The sequence below is a fragment of the Nicotiana tabacum genome, chromosome 19, assembly GCF_000715075.1.
Source record: "Nicotiana tabacum cultivar K326 chromosome 19, ASM71507v2, whole genome shotgun sequence".
NCBI lineage: Eukaryota > Viridiplantae > Streptophyta > Magnoliopsida > Solanales > Solanaceae > Nicotiana > Nicotiana tabacum.
Genome location: NC_134098.1, coordinates 43,417,317 through 43,437,569, shown reverse-complemented (window position 1 = coordinate 43,437,569; position 20,253 = coordinate 43,417,317). Strand labels below are relative to the sequence as shown.

General features: G+C 33.9%; 2 protein-coding genes and 1 long non-coding RNA gene across 3 annotated transcripts; 1 reads left to right on the top strand and 2 right to left on the bottom strand.

Moving 5' to 3' along the window:
- Positions 1-11,308: 11,308 nt before the first annotated feature.
- LOC142173865 (uncharacterized) lies at positions 11,309-12,563 on the top strand. The gene is made up of 3 exons (XM_075239755.1): positions 11,309-11,521; positions 11,650-11,818; positions 11,918-12,563. Exons 1-3 carry the CDS (start codon positions 11,335-11,337, stop codon positions 12,480-12,482), a joined length of 921 nt encoding a protein of 306 aa, XP_075095856.1. The 5' UTR covers positions 11,309-11,334; the 3' UTR covers positions 12,483-12,563.
- A 2,419-nt stretch (positions 12,564-14,982) lies between these two features.
- On the bottom strand, positions 14,983-18,044 carry LOC107777388 (endo-1,4-beta-xylanase 5-like). The gene is made up of 5 exons (XM_016597394.2): positions 17,830-18,044; positions 17,418-17,587; positions 16,641-16,739; positions 15,493-16,287; positions 14,983-15,391 (listed from the first exon to the last, which is right to left on the bottom strand). The coding sequence occupies exons 1-5, from the start codon at positions 17,912-17,914 to the stop codon at positions 15,044-15,046; spliced, it is 1,497 nt and encodes a 498-aa protein (XP_016452880.2). The 5' UTR covers positions 17,915-18,044; the 3' UTR covers positions 14,983-15,043.
- A 119-nt stretch (positions 18,045-18,163) lies between these two features.
- Positions 18,164-18,698, bottom strand: LOC142173336 (uncharacterized). Its single transcript, XR_012703096.1, has 3 exons — positions 18,592-18,698; positions 18,421-18,487; positions 18,164-18,213 (listed from the first exon to the last, which is right to left on the bottom strand). It is a non-coding gene; the product is annotated as an uncharacterized LOC142173336 (long non-coding RNA).
- Between the last annotated feature and the right edge of the window lie 1,555 nt (positions 18,699-20,253).

Sequence of the window (20,253 nt, the reverse complement as noted above, 5' to 3'; positions counted from 1 at the left end):
CGACCCGGCCAGTTGTTTTAAAAGTTATAGCCTCGTTCCCCTATTTACTGCTCATTCCGTACTTAAAAACTGTTATGTGACTTGCCGGAGTAGTCGGTTCGGGTCAGGAGAGATTTTAGAATGAAATGAGACACTTAATCTCCAAGTTGAAAGCTTAAGTTGAAAAGGTTGACTTATTTGAAAATGACCCCGGAATAGAATTTTGATGATTCCAATAGCTTCGTATGGTGATTCTGGAGTTAGGAGCCTGTCCGGAAAATTATTTGGAAGTTCGTAGTGGAATTAGGCTTGAAATGACGAAAGTTAAATTTTTGGGAAGTTTGACCGGGGAATTGACTTTTTGATATCGGGGTTGGAATCCAGTTCTGAAAATTTTCGTAGCTCCTTTATGTCATTTATGACTTGTGTGCAAAATTTGAGGTCAATCGAAATTGATTTGTTTGGTTTCGGCATCGAATGTACAAGTTGAAAATTCTTAAGTTTCATTAAACTTGAATATGGATATGATTCGTGGTTTTAAGATTGTTTGATGTGATTTGATGTTTCGACTAAGTCTGTATGATGTTTTGGGACTTCTTGGTGTATTTGGTTGAGGTCCCGAGGGCCGCGAGTGAGTTTCAGATGGTTAACTGGTCGATATTTGGACTTAAACAGTTGTTTGAATTTTTCTAATGTTTGTATCTGGTTTCCTTCATCCGTTCGCGATCGAGGGCAGGATCGGGGGTAGCGATCTGGGGTAGCGATCGGGGACAGCGATCGGGGGCAACGACTGAGGGCAGCGACCGAGGGCAGCGCCTGGACAGAAACTTTAAGTTATAAAAAGAGGACTTTGTCCCATTTTCCATTTTTAACGAATTGGAGCTTGGGAAGAGGCGATTTTTGAGAGATTTTCAAGGAAAAAGCATCGGGGTAAGTGGTTCTAACTCGAATTTGATTAATATACACGAATATATCATTATTTCCATCATTTAATTAGTGTTTTGAGATGAAAATTTGAGAAAAATTGTAGGAATTTCATAAAACGAATTTTTGAGATTTCGATGTCGATTCAGAGTCGGATTTGAGTGAAACTAGTATGGTTGGACTCATAATTGAATGGGTTGTCGGATTTTGTGAGTTTCATTGAATTTCGAGACGTGGGTCCCACAGACGATTTTTGGGTTAAATTTCAAATTTTGTTGCAAAATTTTTATTTTCATATGGAATAAATTCCAATAAATTGTATTGACTGAGTCAAATCAATTATGACTAGATACGAGACTTTCGTAGGCCAATTCACGAGGTAAAGGCATAACAGAGTAAAAAAATTACCCGATTCGAGGTAAGTGACTTGTCTAACCTTGTGTGAGGGAAATTCCTCTTAGGATTGGTATTGATATGATAATTGTGATGTGTTAAAAGTCATGTACACGAGTTGACGAGTGTGTACACGGGCTAAATGTGAAAGATTATGTCTTTAAATTGTGTAGATCATTATCGCATATTAATTAAATTATTTTATCTTGTTATAATCATCATCATTGATCTAATTTTTTTATATTTTAAATTTGTCTAACCTTTTCCTGTTAATTATTTTACCCGTTTAGTTGAAACTTTGTTTCTTTTATTCTATGCATTATTTGAAGGTTGAATTTCTTTAATTTAAATATTATTAATATGAATTATTTGACATTTTTTAATTTGGTATTGAGGCAACGTGTTAAAAATTGTGAAATATTTTTTTTGCTGAGTTATTCATTCCCGAATATTTTGTGAGATTTTGTACTCATTGTGATTGAGCTGTGAGCTCTCTATTGTGAAAAATATTGTTGTTGATTTATTTTGGCAAATTGAAATATTTGAGCACTTGAGGTGCAGATTGTGATATTGATACGCATGTTGTGGAATAAGGTCTGGGTGTTGAAACGCATGCGGTGAGATAAGGGTGGCTTAATACGCATAGCTAGTAGGGGAACTACTAGAAGTCATGTGGTGTGATAATGGTGGCTAAAACGCGGGATGCTATTTTGGAAAAAATATTTTCTTTAAAATTAAATGTGAAGGCTCTCGCGGTGATATAAGAAAATGAGATATTGTGAATTTATTTATGATTTGGAAATACGAGGCGGTACCTCGGGAGTGCCCTTGTTGATATTTCTTTATGGATGCATTTGCCTTTGATTATTGTTGTGATTTTCTTAAAGTTGTAAATTTCTGTTTTCTTTCCGTGAGGTATTATTTTTTCTTATTCTGTGTAATTTAACGGTGACATACTACTTACTTGATTCATTTCCATTGTCATTTTATTGTTATTATATTGTTAGACATTTCACCATGTCTTTTATTATTTCCAGTAGGGCCTGGCCTGACCTCGTCACTACTATACCGAGGTTAGGCTTGGCACTTACTCGGTACCGCTGTGGTGTACTCATACTATATTTCTACACATCTTTTTGTGCAGATCTAGGTACTTCCTACCATCCCAGATATCAGTGAGTTACCTGTGTACGAAGACTTCGAAGTATATCTGCTAGCGTCCGCAGACTCCGGAGTCCCCTTCTATCCTTATTATGTTGCTTCCTTATTTTCTTTAGGCTCTGATACATTGAGACATTGCGGATAAATTCTTAGAAGCTTGTGACTTATTTCTACCGGGTTTTGGGAGTTGTAATTATGTGAATTTAGAGATTTATTTATTTCAGATTTCTATTGTTATTCTGCATTTATAGGTTTACCTAGTCTTAGAAACTAAGTGCTATCATGACATCTTGCGGAGGGAATTTGGGCCCGTGACACTAACTCTAATTGATCATGAGTTTCAAAGTTGGGTGATGGAATTTGTGGAAAGAACGAATGGAAGATATCTTACGAAAGGGTGGCATTCCTATGCAGTTGGCCACGAATTGAAAATTGGGAGCACCGTCATAAGTGAAAGGACACAAGTTATAGAATTGAAGCAAGTAAAGGAATTGGATTTTCCAAAAACAGGAAGCAGCCGCAGCAGTGATTGGGAAAAGCCAGAAGAATTCGAGGTCCTTGATACTAAGTATGACATCACAATAGAATTTCTGTTATTAAACAGCTGGACTTAGGACTGCTTATTGGGCGGATTGGGCGGTTAATTACTCTTAACGGTTTGGCTTAACGGTTATCGAATTTTAAATGTATTAATCCGCTAGCCACCCGATAAGATATCGGGCGGATTGATAACGGTTTAGCTCTTATCGGGCGGTTATTGGGCGGTTTATCGGCCTAATTCAATCTATATTGCGTTCATTAATTGTTTGTTGACCGTTTAGCATACAAATTCAGAATAAAAAATTACACATTGAGTCCAGACATACATGTCTATTAACGCCTACATAAGAATGATGTAGTGTGTCATGTGTTGTAGAGTGAAAAAAGTTGTGGCACAACACTGTTGTTCTTCTATTAAACATAGACAACATGCATTAGTTTAAAAAGAATAAAAGCAGAGGTGAACCATAGACAACATCTTAAACAATCTAGTTGTAGGGTGGGAGAATAAGCTAAGCTAAGCCAAGCCTGGGATCTTCTGATGCATACTACGTAAGGGTTCTGATTATTTAGGAATTAGGCGTTAGAACTTAGAGATCGAGTACTGGAAGAAGTGAAAGGGTTTTTGTTATTTAATATATATATATATATATATATATATATATATATATATATATATATATATTCTTAACGGGTTAATGGATTATCCGTTAAGAAAATTGAATAATCCGCCCCCAAACCGATAAACCGTTAATAAAAATATTTCAATCCGTTCCCCGTCCGTTAAACCGTTAACCCGATACCAATAAGCCATTAAGCTTCGGTTTCGATTCGATTTTCGGTTTCGGTTCGGTTTTGAACACCCCTAATCACAATAAAACGTGTAGCTGAGGACTCGTTAATTGATATTACAGTTGAATACACTCATAAATTGGTATTACTGTTGGATAATTCGTACGTACACATAACGTTTTTTGTGATAATAATGTTAGCATGCTATATACAAATAGTAGTAATAATACAACGAAAAGTTGATACTTCAAATTTTAGGTCTCTCTCTCGCTTTCTTCCATGCCTTTCCTTAATAAAGCAAGAATGACACGTAAAACTTCTTGCAGATTTTGTTGGTGACCAGTGAACACACTTGGTAAACTAGTTGGGAAACAGAAAAGTCTCAACTCCTGAGTTTAATTTTGGTTACCGGTAGTGGTGATAAAATGGTTAAAAAAAAATAGTTATTCATCCATATTATTTATTAAAAATGGGTTGGATAATAATTTTTTTTAAAATGGATCAAATATGGATAAGAATCATATTATCTACTTAGAAAATGGATAACTAATGGGTTTAACTTTTAGATTTGTAATATCTCAAATTGGGGGTTCCTCAAGTTTGGGAGAGTAGTAATTCTCCCAAAAGTGATCATTTCAAGAAGTCATGGATAATATGGAGATACATATTATCCGTCGGTTAACCCATTTTTTATCTGTATTAATTATGAATCGAATCAGATAATTTTTTTTTTTTTTTATTACCGATTTTCGACCCGCACATATCTCACCCGACCCGACCGTTTGCCACCCCTAGTTACAATTGTGAAAGAAGAACAATTTTACCCCACATGGATGAGAGAAAACTTTTAACACCACTTTATGAGTCTAGTTCTCTTGATAGATAAGAAGGTACTATACAAGCGTGAAAGAACTTTTGTTCCACGTAAACCAAAGACCACTTTTGGACCACTTTATAAGGGTGAGCCTTATTATCTTGACAGATGGGGTAGTATATTATTCTAAGGACGAGTCTTGTTCTCTTCAATTCATAGATTATATAATATGTCTATGGTTAGACGTACGTAAACCTTTCGACTTAATAAACCACTTACGTATTTGATATCTTATTTTGTTAGCTTAATTACAAACAAACAAACAAAAAAAAAAGTGGGGTAAAGGTTTAATTACTATTTAAAAAGGAGACAGTTTGGTTGTTTATTATTCATCAATCTTTTCATTTCAGAAAAATATATTTTCCTATACTTCGTTATGAATTGGGATTAGAAAACACTTGGAAGGCTTGAAAAGATTATATTATATAGTCCACTTGTATCAAAGTTAATATATTTTGTTCGCCCTAAAAATGAGTAACAATTGAATTTATACATAATTAAAGGATATGTGATTTAATTTAACACGAATGGTCTATGAACAATAAATAATTGAATTAAAGGAAGTAAGAGCAATCAAATCAAATGTAATGGATGAATAAGTCTAGTTTTGCAATGGACGTTTTGAAAATCGGTTCCGATTCATCCCTCGGAACGAGCTCGGTTACAACTTAATAAACAAGCAGCTGAAAAAACAGTTTGAACAATAGCTAAAGAAAAAAAATTAATTTTATTACTTTGATATGTGTGCCAGCAGTGATTTTAAAATAAAAAGGTTCTCCCATTAATATAATAGGTGAGTTTCAATCCTAGTACTAATTTAAATAAGGTAAAAAGTCTTCTCCTTCCAGTAAATATTGATATGCAGTTGATGTCGGGAGAGATTTGCGCTGTAACATCCGGTTGAGGGCGGATATTAAGGCTCCCCGCTTATCATGTCTAACCGTCGTTTTTCCTAGTCTCGGCCCTTCACTCTGCTCGGACCCGATGCTCGGCCGTGTCCGGTCCCGGGTGCACCATTTGTCCTCAACGGGGTTTGATACCTGAAATCCCTCGGCTTTACTCGAAGTCATGTCAGATCATGCTTCCCTCTCATTTCTTTACCGGCAAATCGGAGTTAACTTTATCCCCGATTTTACCTACATATAGATAGCCCCTCACTTTTTGAAGAGCAGATTTATCGAAACGACGAGAAGTGACTAACTGACCCTGGTTGCATCCACCGTACGTTAAAACTTATTGGTTTTGACTTTTTTTAAGTAGATTTTAAATTTTTTTAAGCCCATTTTTTGGTTGTCAAACACTACAAGTTAAAAACTGTTTAAAAGCTGGTTTGACCCATCCAAACTGGCTCATAGTCTCATGCTAGTGGGACTTTTCCATTGCAGCATATATAAATGGGTGTCAAGTGGAAATTCTCATGGTATATACGTGCACGCACTACACACAAAAACAATTAAAAAAAAAAAAGCAAACGGCTAGCCAGCCAAACTTGCACCAGATTTCAGTTTTTTCACTGTAGCACCTCAACTCAGCTGCTTACATATAAATAAACCCTTTCGTATGAGTGTGTAGCTCCATTGCCTCACAGCAAGAAAACGTTTAAGACTATTTATTATTAGACAAGTGTCATATGTGGATCCCTTTTCTAAAAACTAAATTTTCCAACTTTCTTTCTTTTTTAATTTCTTTTAATATTTCTTCTAAGGAAACTACCAGCTATGTCCGCCATAAGCAACTTATTATAAAATTTGATCAATTTATAAAATATTACTAATATTAGTCAAATGCTATCAATATTAACCAATTAGCTATTTATAGCCATAAAAAAGTTAAAATTTTGCTTCTTTTGAATGGGTATTATTGTAATAGATTTGGTACATTTTAAAGAGTTTGAATCTGAGTTTTGGGATAATTTTGTGGATTTTTGAGGTAGTTTGAAATGAAAATTCGAAGTAGAAGATGAATATGAAAAAATATTATATGTGTATCACACTCTGTATCATTTGTATATCACATATGTATCATATGTGTATCGAATATGTATCACATGTATGCCCATGTATACCTGTGCATGAGATACATGCGTGATATATGTGTTACAGAAGAATTTTTTAAGCTAGATTTTAACTACGAATTTTGATACCAAACTAGTCCAAATCACCTCCAATCTTGCTCAAATTTTATATATTGCCTCATCTATAGGTTTTCAATAAATTCCAACCATATCCATTGAAAATAATTCTTTTTGTTTATTTTTTAGTATTGTATATCATCGATAATGAATTTTGATACCAAACTAGTCTAATTCACCTTTACACTTCGTCAAATTTTGTATATTAGCTCATCTATGTGTTTTCAACAAATTGCAACAATACACATTGAAAACAAAATCTTTCTTTGCCTATATTTTTAGAATGTTGTATATCCTTAGTAATTCTTTTGGCTATTTTTGGTAGCAGGACTAAAATGACTAGTTGTTGGTAAATAATATTTTTTTGGTATATTTACGTAAGATTCCCTTTTTCTACACCTTATACACTATCCACACACTAAACCGCGCCACTGTCAGGGTAAAAACCTCAGCCCACACGCCTCAATCAGCCACGAACTTCCAAAAAATCCATTTCGTTTTTATATGCTAAATTGCTAATAGTGTAATTTCTACACTGTATTTTAATAGCCGTTGCAGGTAGCTTGTCTCATATTACAGGTTATGTACCAGTCCCACTTATTAAAGACGGTTTGTACTTCTTTTACAACATCAGTACATCGAAGTAGTTAAACTCTTTGCCAAATAACTTTGTTTCCAAATTTCCATATGGCTAAGTAGTTGTGCTTTAGATCTTTAAAAAATTGAATGGTTATCTTGCGGATGGATCCTGCAACTTGGAATTGTTAGTCATGACGATAGAACAAATTAAAGTCATTTTCCATGCAATGGTGTTTTACTCTAAGAGATCGTTTTGATTTCCCTGTAAGTAAAATCCCCAAAGTGCTTTTCTATCGTCCTATTCCTTTTGATCATTTTACCATAATACGAGTAGCGATGCAAATCGAGTTTTAGGGTGAGAGAGCTATAGGGATTTAGTAATAGAAAAAGGCAACAACATTTTGGCTGGGATCTTGACCAATTATGAAGCAGATCGACACGAGTTGACAAGCAAAAACAAAAAAAAATTACTTCAATTCTAATAGTACTATTTGATGAAAGAATTATTACTCAGTATGTAATGCAAATTTGTGCACGTAGTCCTCATCATCAAGAAAGATTCAAGATCACCTTCATACTCTGACTGATCATCACCTTTTTTATTATCTCTAATTTCTCTCTCTCTTTACTGCTTCCTCTCTGGTAAGTGATTTCATAGTGATAGGAAAATTGTGCATTTGAATTCTCCAGCTCATGATCATGGTGCACAATTACCTTGTCAAGAAATAAGGTATCAGATGTTTAACAGCATATTCCTTCCATTCTCTTCCTCTGATATAGTATCCATCCTCCTCATTATGCATCAGTTTCATCTCCACTATATTGTTTCCCACTGGATCAAATAAAGCTAGAGGTATTTCTCCTTCTACTGCAGGAAGAAGAAGATCATTTAGATTCTCTTCTACTTCTTTCTTTGGTAGCTTTAATTTTACACTATCAGCATTTTCAAAACATAATTTCATCTCAACAACGGGTTGTATCTCAATTAATCCAGTACCACAATAGGAATACTGTTCACTCAACTTCCTTAGATAGAGATCTTTGACTTCACCTCTAGACAAGCGCCTGACTAATACATGATTGTCAATGGCTCTCTGGTCGGAAATTTAGTCGATTCGAAGGCTCTGGTTATCTGAAATCTCAATTACTACCAAATCCTTAGGTTTCAACTGATGTTCCTGTACGAAGTTCTCCCATTCGACTTCGCATTCTTGTTCCCCAAGATTAACGCTTTGTAATTCTAGACTCTGTAAATAATGCGCCAGTCTCCTGGGAATCTTTAACTGACCAGTAATATCACCTTCGCTTAATTGCTTTTCAAGAAACAGTTTCCCGTTTTCATCTCTATAAACCCACGCAGTTCCCAATGGATTACCTCTGCCATTAATAGAAGAAGCATCAATCGGAATTATACATAAATAGCTCTTAATTACAATTTGATTAAATGGTATTTCATCACTTTCTTGATCACCTTATTCATTTCGTAAAAGAATTGTAATTTTCTACTTCGTTCTTGGAAATCAGATCATTGAAATTAACTACTACTAGTACTAGATTGGTTCTGGTTTAAATTAAAGAACATGGGAATTATTCAAAACTGATGAAAATTGAAAACGAGTAAGTAACATACTTGGAGTCTGAGATTTTCAGAGAAGCACTCCTCGATATTTCAGAGAGGTGAATGTCTTGAAAGTTATCACAGATTTCATTGGCCGCCATGTCATCAACTTGAATGTAATGGGAGTCGTCATTCTTCTCTTTCTCCAGTAGCGGTTCACGGATCCCTGAATTGTCTTTCATTTTAGACAGTCTGAAATTCTTGAAATTTTTGCTTTAGAAAGTATGCTACGTATGAATTATGTTCTTCTGAAGAGAAATATATATGCTTTTCAACTTTCACCGTTATTTTTAGCTCTAGTTCGAGGTGTACCCTCACTTTTCTTTACTTCCCAATTTCATTCATGTCTTGAAGTTTTCCTTTATGACAATAACCCCCTGAGATAGACGTGTTCAATTTTTTGTGAATTCACAAAATATTTGACATGTCTTTAAAATTTTGGTCGGTTAATCTTTAATAATAATATACTTCTATAAAATATAAGGAGTTTGTTAATTTTCAAGTCCATGAATAATAGGAGTAACAGATACACAAGAGAGTCTTCGTTTTGTCCATTGGGTAGCTTCTGGCACTGCAGAGCCCTCCGAATAGTCCCAAATTATGTACTTTTGAAGTCTCTTTATTATTTTTCACTTCAATATAACAAATTACAAAACAAAACTTGCTTAATAATTCTCTACTGTACCCCCTCAAATTCGGATCCAGTCTTCTTCAGTGCATGATCTCTCCTTTTTCTTCAAGTTAGACCTTGTATTTCTTACACCTGCTTCCGCCAAAAAGAAAATGAGAGAGATACTGAAAAATACGCAATTAAGGGTGTGTTTGGAATAAAGTAAAATGTTTTCTCTAGAAAATAAGCAATTTTATCACTTATTTCCCCATGTTTGGTTGATGAATGAAAAACTTTTTTCCAAAAATATTTTCTATTATTTTTCCCAAATCCTCATGTTTCATGTGCCCCACCCCACCCCAACCCAAATACACATCAAGAATCTATTTTCTTCAAGAATTTAATTATTCTTTTAAAAATTCACACTAATTCAAATGAGCTAATGTGATGCTTTACTTATTCACGCAAAATCAACGTTGAAATTTGTGTTCCATTACAAAAAAAAATACTCTTTTTATGATTGTAAAAGAAAGTACTTTTTCTACAACATTAAAAGAAAATACTTATTTTGTTGAAATGAAATAAAATACATTTTCTACATAATGAAAAGAAAGTACCTAAGAAAATATTTTTTCTATATAATAAAAAAAAATACTCATTTTATTGAAATAAATAATAAAAATACTCTATCTACAACATGAAAAGGATATACTCTTAATAATATTTCTATTTAAGATGGGGGTTGGGCGTGGGTAGGTGGGATAGGGGTGGCGTGGGGGTAGGGAATAGGGTGGGGAAGGTTGAAAAAGAATTTTAAAAAAGATTTGGGAAAACATGAAGGAAAATGAGTTCATGAGTAAAATGTTTTCCAAAATATTTAAGTCAACCAAACATTTTTATCTTCGGTGAAAAATGAAAATTTCGTGTGATTTTAAGACCTCAAATGTATAAAAAGATCCCAAAATGTTACAATTAGTGGCAACACGTTGGTAAGTCTTTATTTACTTCTAACCGTTATATATATGTAGCATAACACTTGGAAATGTAAATTTGGTTGAAAGCTCAAAATATATAGCCCCCTTCCCCACTCCCGTTTTCTTGATGCTGCACATGCAATGTGTCCTCCCTGTACATTGGGTTATACAATCTCACAAGCTAGTATTCCCTCTGTCACACGGAGTTTAATAAAAAAATATTTTTTTAATTTGTGATCTAAAGCAATCCTTATATTAAGGATAAAAGAATAATTTTAAATTTTAAATTATTTTTAAGTATAAAAAGGTAATTTTTTATGGACAACTAAAAAAGGAAATATATCATATGAATTGGGACAAGGAGAGTAATATTTAATATTTACATTGTGCTAGAAATGCTATAAATATCACATAATTACTCTGAAGATAACTCGAAAACCTTGTATATTTTTCCAAAAAAAATGATCATAAAATGAAATGCTATAAATATCACATAAATTCTGTGAAGATAACTCGAAAACCTTGTAACTTTTTCCACCAAAAAAAAACTAACTCAGTTTATGATCATTAAAAAAATAAAAAAGAAAAAAGAAAAGCCAAAACTAATAAAAGTTCAAAAGTTAGTTATCACACGAGGCACTTCGAGATAATGCGCGCGGCTGGCTATCTTGCTTATAAATAGTGGTGGTAAGTTGTAAATCTCCTCTCTCTCTCTCTCTCTCTCTGAATTTAGTAGAAGCAAGAATCAAGAAGTTCAAAATGTCTAATCAACAAAGGGATAAAGAAGCTCAAACGCAACAAGTTGATAGAGAAAGAGATGCAACAATGGCGCCCACAGTAACAGAGGCAATCCATCAGAATCTGTCTGATGATGATCAAGAAGATCATAACACTACTGAGAAGTCAACAACTGCTGGTTCTCTCCAAATCAATGAATGGAATCTAAGTACGTCACTCCATTTCTGATTATTATTAATTTTCCAATTTAAAGACCCATGTTACGTTCTTTATATGAATAATGGTGCATGTTAAGAAAGTATGCGAGTTAGTTCACATGGTTTTTGTTAATTGTAGTGATCAAGAATGTATCTGAAATGAAAGAAAGTGGTCAAGAAACTGATGCTATAGCGGACCCCAGAGATATACTGCACGGAGTAATATTGGAGGAAGTCAGGAATGAGGAAACAATCATCGTCAATGAAGAAAGGATTGATGATCATACTCTGCAACTCACCAATTCTGGGTATATACTATTTATTGTTCTTGTTTGATAATTATCCGACTGTGATTCTTGAAGTATTACATTTTAGATTGATTTGCTGTTGTGTATATGTATGTGCAGAGGCAAAATGAGTACATCTACAAAACGAGAAGAGTTTTTTTCCAAGAGACTAACAGAATATGATCTTAGACGTGGCATTGGCGGTGGCTTAAAACTCCCAGCGAAACAAGTCAAAGACAAAATCCTTGTTCATATTTCTGCACCTGCTGACGGTGGTGAAGGAAAACCACTAACTTTAGTTGATCATGAGGGGAAAAAGTGGGACATGTTATTTGTGCTTCAAAGCAAAAAATACTATCTCAGAGGAAAATGGTATGACTATGTGGATGAATATAAGTTGAAAAATTCAGACACCATCATTATTGAGAAGATAACAATTAGCAAGCAGCAAGTAAAAGAAGAAGTGGATTTTGCTGCAGTGAATAAGATTGGGGATCACGATTGGGACACCATCTGTGCAGAGGACGTGGTAGAATGTAGTGCTGCTGGGGAAGACCAGCAAATTGAAATTAAAAATATAGGCAAAGCTGAACTGGACGTTGAAGTTGAGTATGAAATCACAATTGAGAGAGGCCCTGGAAATACTGCAACAGAGCAAGAAGATGACAGTAGTGGTGAGGACTAAACTGGATCTCTTACGTGCAGTAGTGATATTTGTAATAGACAGTAGCTAGCTAGAAATAATCCATTCATCCATTAGTATTGGAGTTTGATAGATAAACAGAATAGTGGTATGAAAATAGATTTCAGTACACCTTATTGTTTCATACTCATAGACAGAACCTTATTGTGCTTGCATATATACTAGTATCTCTTATTGCTCATCAAGTTTGTTGGTTGTCAATGGATGTCTCTCTCTCTCTCTCTTATTGTGCCAAATCCAGTAGTAATACGTTGAAAGCAACCCTTACAGTTATTTGTCAAGGAGTAACCGTTGGATGATAAATGTATAGAAAACACTCAACAGAATAGTATAAAACAAATATATGTGAATTTTGATGTTAGAATTTGATAAATGACTCACTCTTCATGTGAATTTTGATGTTAGAATTTGATAAATGACTCACTCTTCAATATATAGTTTTTTCACTTGGCTCGATCTCTCATTTACTCCTTTTGCGAAATAACTTGATTGTCATTTTTTCATTGGCTATAAATAGTTATACGATGGAAGAAATGTGCTTCATGTTTTGTGTAAAAGTAGATTAGTATATCTTCCCGTCGAAGTGCTTGTACATGGCTCTTTATCCCATTTGTGTTTACGACTGAAGATCTAAACAGCTTGTTTGGATAGTTGTTACTCAAACTACAATATGCTAAGCTATCAACAAAACTTTGAAATAATAGATATAGAGTAAATATTATCTATCCATCTCGAAAAAGGAGGGAGGGCAGGATTTACATTAAAGTTGGAGGGCACTCAGATTGATACAGCAGATTATTGTGTAAGAAACCATGATTATCTACAAACTACAGTTGCAATTGGTTTGAACTACTATAAATAAGCATAGCTGCAGACATATCAATTGCATCTTAATTCAAGAAAGAAATTGAACAATTTTTGCATTGGATGGGCAAACTATACATGACCAATGAGCAGAGCAACCATGAGTATCTACAGAGTACTGTGAGAGTATGAAACCTTTAAGACTAAAAATGTATTGATCTCCTTACTGATAAAGTCCTAACATATTGATGTATTACAACATTGAATGTATTACTGCTGCTATGGAATGAAAAAATCGGTGCCACCGGCCAACCAGAAAGGATCATCAGCTGCTTATTCTGAATCACAGCTACATCTTTACCTTTATCCTTGTCTCTGTTTAGTGCCACGTCTCTGGTATGTAATTTCATATTGGTAGGAGTTGACTATATATAGTACTAGTTGAAGTTTGATTCAGCTGATGATGATCATGGTGCACTCAGGGCGGCTCTAATAGTGTATGCTAAAGCTGGGGCTTTACGCCCCAGAATTTTGGGTGCCCCATTTTTTAAAAATAATATATATTTTATAGGTTTATAGATTTTTCATATATATATATATATATATTTTTTAAAAAAAAAAAACTATATATATATATAGAGAGAGAGAGAGTATTTTTATACTTTATATATAAAAAGAAAGAAATTTTTTTAGATATATTAATAAAGTAAAGCTTAAAACAATAGAAAAATAGTTGTCACTTTGATTTAATTTGACAACTCTACTTTTTACTCTTCTTCCCAAGTAATCTCAACCCAACTTTTCAATTTCATTTCATTCTTCATATTCTAGAAGACATATCTTCTTCATTTCTATTCATGTTCACCTTCTTAGTTCTTTCTATTAGATTTCTTTCTTTCTCCGAGACTCCAACAAGGCAACAACTAGATATTTTGAAATCAAAGTCTTCAAACTTCTTGAATCAGTCGGTCATTGGGTAATATTATTCTAACTTTTTCTAGTGTTATTTTCATTTGTTATTTATTATTTTATTAATTTTACTCTGTACATATTGTTTAATTTTTTTTTTAAATGTAAATATGTCAACAAGAAAATATGCACCCGGTTATTCAAAACCATCTTGGCACCAATAGTTCTAGAATAGATTTTAAATAAAAATATATATTATAACGTTATTATATATACTTAGGCCCCATATTAAACTTTCGCCTTAGGCCCTACGTGCGTTTGAGCCGCCCCTGGTTGCACTGTTACCTTGTCAAGAAATAAGTTAACAATTTGTGTTTATCAGCATATTCCTCCCATCCTTCTCCAAGATAGTACAGTATTCATCCTCCTCACTATTTATGCACCAATTTCATTGGATAAAAACTGTTCCCAATTATAGGTAGAGCTACTTCTTCTCCTACTTTAATTTAGGAAGATGAGGTTCATGGACATTCTCTTCCACTTCTTTCTTCACTTTTCGACATATTGAATTTCTTGATTTTTTTTAGCGTCTAGTTATTCGAAAGTATATGTTAGCATCTTCTAAAGAGAGACGATCAGAGTTCTAAAATGAATATGGTTTTCAACTTCCACCGCAATTTATATCTCTAGTCACTTATTCAAATCGCATTTTCTTTATTTCCCAACTAGAATTAGAATATACAAACAACTGAGGGATTAATAAATTTTCCTAAGAATGTAATAATATACATTTCTTATTCATCTTATGTATCGATACAAGTTAATTTTTCTCATATAGAAATAGGGATTAGTACTGGGTTTTGATCCTTATTTGTAATTTTAATTTCCCTGATGATTTGCTTGAGAGAATAAGGATCATAAAGTGTGACAGTGTAGTCTCCAAGAAAACCATAATACTTATAAAGTCCTTTGGAATTAGTTTTCCCATTTAGCTCGGGCGTTTTCCATTCTGCCATGAGCTTGTCGACAACATCTCCTGCTCTCGTGTTCTTGAAATTGTCATCGGTCAAGCATAAGCCAGTGCAATTTGCTCCTGGCTTCCATGGTGCCCACACTATCATTCCTTCCACTCCTGGATGTGCAAATGCCTCTCTCATTATTTCTTCCAAGTAAACTGCCTGTTACATCATAGCATATTCTTTGTCAACAAAAATTGCTATATAGGACTGACCTTAAGAAGAGAAAATGGCAGCCCAGTGCACAAAGCAGTGGTTGGTACCTGATTTGTGGTGTTCTGAACATCCATTTCAGTTAGCCAAATGGGCATTTTGGTTTCACTGAGAAAATCAAAGACAGCTCGTATGTAAGGCATATTTGGTTTTCCTGAAGGAAAATGAGCTTGTAGTCCAAATCCTATGGTCAAGTTCTCGTTGCCTGGATATGACCTGATATCTCTAAACTTTTTAATATACTTGTGTGGACTTGCATATATATCTCCTGGAATTTCAAGGGTGTTAAACTCATTCAGATATAAAGTTGCATTAGGATCTATGACATGGGCTATATGATAAAACATCCCAGAAGCCTGTGGTCCAATCTTATCTTCGAAAAAATGGAAGTGCAAGTTCTCATTCACAACGTCCCACTCGAAAATATCATTAAAGTATCGAGCCATGACAGAGGCCAGACGCCTCACGGCTGTAGCTAAAAGCTCTTTGGGTGTCATGGCGTGTAGCCAAAGCTGATTCATGTTAGGTTTGTCCCATAGAACATTGTGGCCTCTAATTGCTATCCCATGATCCTTGAAGAATTGGAACATGGCATCTGGTATTGTGTAGTTTTCTATTCCTTGACGACTTTCTGTCCAGTACCACTTCATTTGATTGGTGAATACGCTTGCTGTAAAACCCTTTTCAAGAAACCATTCTTGATATTTCTTGTATTTGACGAAAGTATCTGTAACACCACAACCAACATGGAAAACAGGTTTTCTGAACTTGATGTTTACTTTCACTCCCCGGATTGGTCTTGCTAATTTGTCGGTTATTTGCAGCAAAATTTTCCTCTGTCTTACCTGCACAAGTCCAGACAACCATATTTCAGACGAGTTTGATTCATTATACATTTTTTGCATATGCATACCATATGGTTCATATAAGAAACATCAGCGAGACACGTTTAGATCCCCAATAATATATATAGTTCCTCCCTTAACACACTTTTCTTATTAGTAACATTCCTATATTTGGAAATTATTTAATTTTTAACTTCCATTTTATCATTAGTAAAAATCTTTTATAGTCACGTAAATGTAACGATCCAATAAAGCTTTTACCCTTTAACCTTTTAAGATCACAAGTTTTAATTTTTATTTTTTTTTTACGAGTCAAAGGGAATAATAAAATTATAGACGTGTAAATAGCTTACCCGCCTTATGGCTCTCTGTTGGTGAACACGCCATTCGGTTTGGTTGAACTCCTTCAGGGAAACATTATCCACCCAAAATTCAACGGTCTTATTGTAACACTGAAATAACAAAAGTTATTAGTACCCAGAGATGTCAACTTGTATGCACATGTTAAAGTTTCATTATGACTAGTTTTATCTATTAATCTAGTAGAGGAGAAGAAACTTAGTAGTTTAAGTTATACGCACTAGCAATGTAAATAATATTTACATAAAAAGTCCTTTAATTTAAATTTGCAAAATCGTTCACTTTTGATTAACTTCAGGCAGAAAATCATTTTGTGTGAAAAGACACTTACTCATCTCTAATGGAACCAGTGCCAGCTCCATGCTGAAGCAAGTACGGCACTTGTTTTAGGCCCCAAATTTGGGGACATAGTTGTTTTAGCAATTATATAGTTTTCTTTGAAAAAAGTATTAAGTACTTTTAGTAAAAAAGTAAACTTTTTCATATAAAATGAATGATAATTTTCTTAAACATGTGAGTAAACCAGAATAATTATTATGGGATGTCAGTTACCATCTTATACTGGTTACTAATCAATTAATGCTTGATATAGAGAAGCACTTGTAACTTATTTAAGTGACATGATAATAATATAAAAATCTTTTACACTCAGAGTATAAAAGTTTACTCCAAATAAAATGTAAATGTGAAATTGGTCACACTAGTAAATGTAAATGCGATTTTTTAATTTATTTATAAAAACAGATTAAGAAGTAGATGTAAGGGCTTACTAGGAAATGGAGATCAGTTAGAAGAGAAAATTCAGGTTGAAAGCCTCCTTTAAGCATGGTCCAACAACCAGGATAGGCATTTCCAGAGGCAATAACCCTCATTGAATTTCCTGGAGTTGTTATTACAGCAGACACCGTTGTCTCACTTCCTTCACTAACTCGCACCCAAGCTGGAAAAGAAAAAAGAAAAAAGACAAAGGATTCATAATAACCAACCAACCGAACAAATAAAGGGCAACCCGGTGTACGAAGCATTCCGCATTGACACGCAGAATCCGGGGAAGGGCCTCAACCCTAGACAACCTACTCTAATGCAAACATTAGTCGCTGAACCCGTGACCTATATATAAGTCATACAGAGACAATTTTACCATTGGTCCAAGGCCATTCTAATTCATGAACAAGTAAATACCTGAAAATGTATAATATTTCCCTTTGTCCATATAAACTTGTTGGGAGAAAGTTTCATTATTCTGGCTCCTATTATAGGCCACCATGAAGTTGTTCCCCGAAAAAGTCCGTCTTACTTCAAGGCTGGCACCTGCATAAGATGTCCATCCATCCAACCCTAGCTCAAATTTAGGGTTTCTCAGCTTTCCTCCTTTATATTGAACACGTTGAGGCTCAGCCAAGCACTGATATTAATGACAATGAAAATTAATAAGTTTATCACCCTTTAGTGTATATATATTTTGTATTACATTAAAGCTAACAAGTAAAGATTGTTACAAAAATAAGGTTGTTACTTCAGTACTGGCATTGTAATTATAAGCTGCTCCATCAACTCCATGTCCTCCTACAGGAACCACAAATAGTTTGTAAGAAACACAACTTTAATTTATAATAGACAACTATACATTATGAAGATTTAAAGGGGAAATCTTTAGGGGAAAGTAGAAATAGATCATCTAAATTTTCAAAGGTCCTTTTTTAAAATTAATTTCTTTACCTAAAACCAAAATTGGGAAAATGAAAAACAATAAAGAAATAAGGGGACTTTAACCTGCAAAAAATAGGAGGCAACATAGAATTACTCCATATGCACACGAAACTGTCCTAAGAAAAAGACCCTGAAAAGTAAGTGGAGTTAACATCAACGAAAGAAGAAATTGAAGAAGAACTCATAAAATTTCTCTAAAAAGAAGAATATAATGCATTGGAATATGATTACTACCACTGCCATCTCAACTGTCTGAGGAATAATCTTTTTCTTTTTATCAAAAGGCCACAATTCTCAAGATTATGGTCTTGACAAGTTTGTTGCAGAGGACATGAGAGCCTCGTAATTCACCAGAAGTTGAATAACTCCCAAGAACCGAGTAGTAACGTTATATTTGGAAAACATAAAAATAAAAAGAGTAATTAAGTTATAATTAATTCTTCCCAATTAATTAACTGCATACGTTCACTTTCTTAATTAACTTCTATACATTTAACCATTTCCTTAGATTCTCTTTCTTTTAAAGAACAAATTGAATAAGCTTTTCTCGTACGTACGTGGACATATGATGGTAAAAAGTCATAATGCCAGATAAATTGTTATCATAAGGCATAGAGGTGGGACATCTACACCATAGAATATATTAACTATATATTTGGCAGCATGAAATACGACCCTAGTTTTTCCTAAAACACTTATAGCAGTCTATGTTTTGGCAGTCTGGAAGCTCTTTAATTGTTTTCATTCCCTTGTTTCCTTTTCGCCATCATGTTTTCTTTCAGCTCTTTTTCCTAGTAAATTATAATATCAACCTAAAAAAAATGAAACATGTTATATTAATTTGAGCTTGTTTGATTGTATAGGATCGAGACGACTTAAATGGAGCGAAATACATGGTGATGATTTATATATGAAAAAATAATATGATTCATATATATATATATATATATATATATATACTTGGTATAATATAGCTAGAAAGGATTTGCACTTCAATTTACCCTCTCAAACTATGGTGAGAGGCACAAATTATATACTCCAATGTGGAAACGATATTCTGCCTCCTTGCAGTGCATTTTCTAGCTAACTTGAGAAATTTCTAGCAGAGATCGAATAAAAAAGACAAAAAAGAATTATCATAAGGGAGGAAAATAAAAATAAAAACTTTGCTTGTGGAAGATAACGCATATTACTAATCTTGATAACTACTTTAGTAAAGTCATCTTAGACCCTTTGACCAAATATTTCCTACTTTTTTGCTTTCTCTTTCCTTGGAAAACTCAACAAGCATTGTCCAGTAAACTAGAAAAAATGGGAGCTAATCAATATGCATACTATGTAGCAACATTTAATGGTAAATTTGTCAAATATAACTACAAAAGAAAACACTAGCAATAAACATTTTAAGAAAGCAGGGGTTTCTGCTGCATGCAAAACTTTCTCCCAAGTCAAATGTCTGGTAATTAGCTATCAGAAAAGAATGTAGAAAACATTAGACATACCAATTGCCTGTTCACCGATAATGCAGAAAAGATTTGGAGGGTACTTGAACAGGAAAAGATGAGCAATATTAACATCTAAACAATTTGAGCATGAATATCTATAGAACTACAATTTGTGGCAATGAAAAATGTTTGAAGCCACTTAGAGTGTGGCTAATTAATCCAATGGACGAATGTATTTCAATGAAGTGCAGCTCTCCGATCAGTACGCGATAGACTAGTATCAATAGAAGACTAGTATCCTATACTGATCACTCTCTTTGAGGAATGACCATAACCTTTACCCTTGCTGTTATGATCGCCAGTTGTAGTATTTGGTTTCACATATGAAGTTCTCAGATAAGTGATTTCATAGTAATAGGAGTTGTTGACAAGCTGATCGTCTGTTTGATCA

Excerpts from the sequence above, each read along its gene's own strand:
- LOC107777388 (XM_016597394.2), bottom strand. The coding sequence starts at position 17,914 with ATGGTGGCCTATAATAGGAGCCAGAATAATGAAACTTTCTCCCAACAA. Across the intron at positions 17,588-17,829 it reads GAAATATTATACATTTTCAG|CTTGGGTGCGAGTTAGTGAA; the intron begins GTATTTACTTGT and ends TTTCTTTTCCAG. Across the intron at positions 16,288-16,640 it reads AACAGAGAGCCATAAGGCGG|GTAAGACAGAGGAAAATTTT; the intron begins GTAAGCTATTTA and ends GGACTTGTGCAG.
- LOC142173865 (XM_075239755.1), top strand. The coding sequence starts at position 11,335 with ATGTCTAATCAACAAAGGGATAAAGAAGCTCAAACGCAACAAGTTGAT. Across the intron at positions 11,522-11,649 it reads AATCAATGAATGGAATCTAA|TGATCAAGAATGTATCTGAA; the intron begins GTACGTCACTCC and ends TGTTAATTGTAG. Across the intron at positions 11,819-11,917 it reads CTGCAACTCACCAATTCTGG|AGGCAAAATGAGTACATCTA; the intron begins GTATATACTATT and ends ATGTATGTGCAG.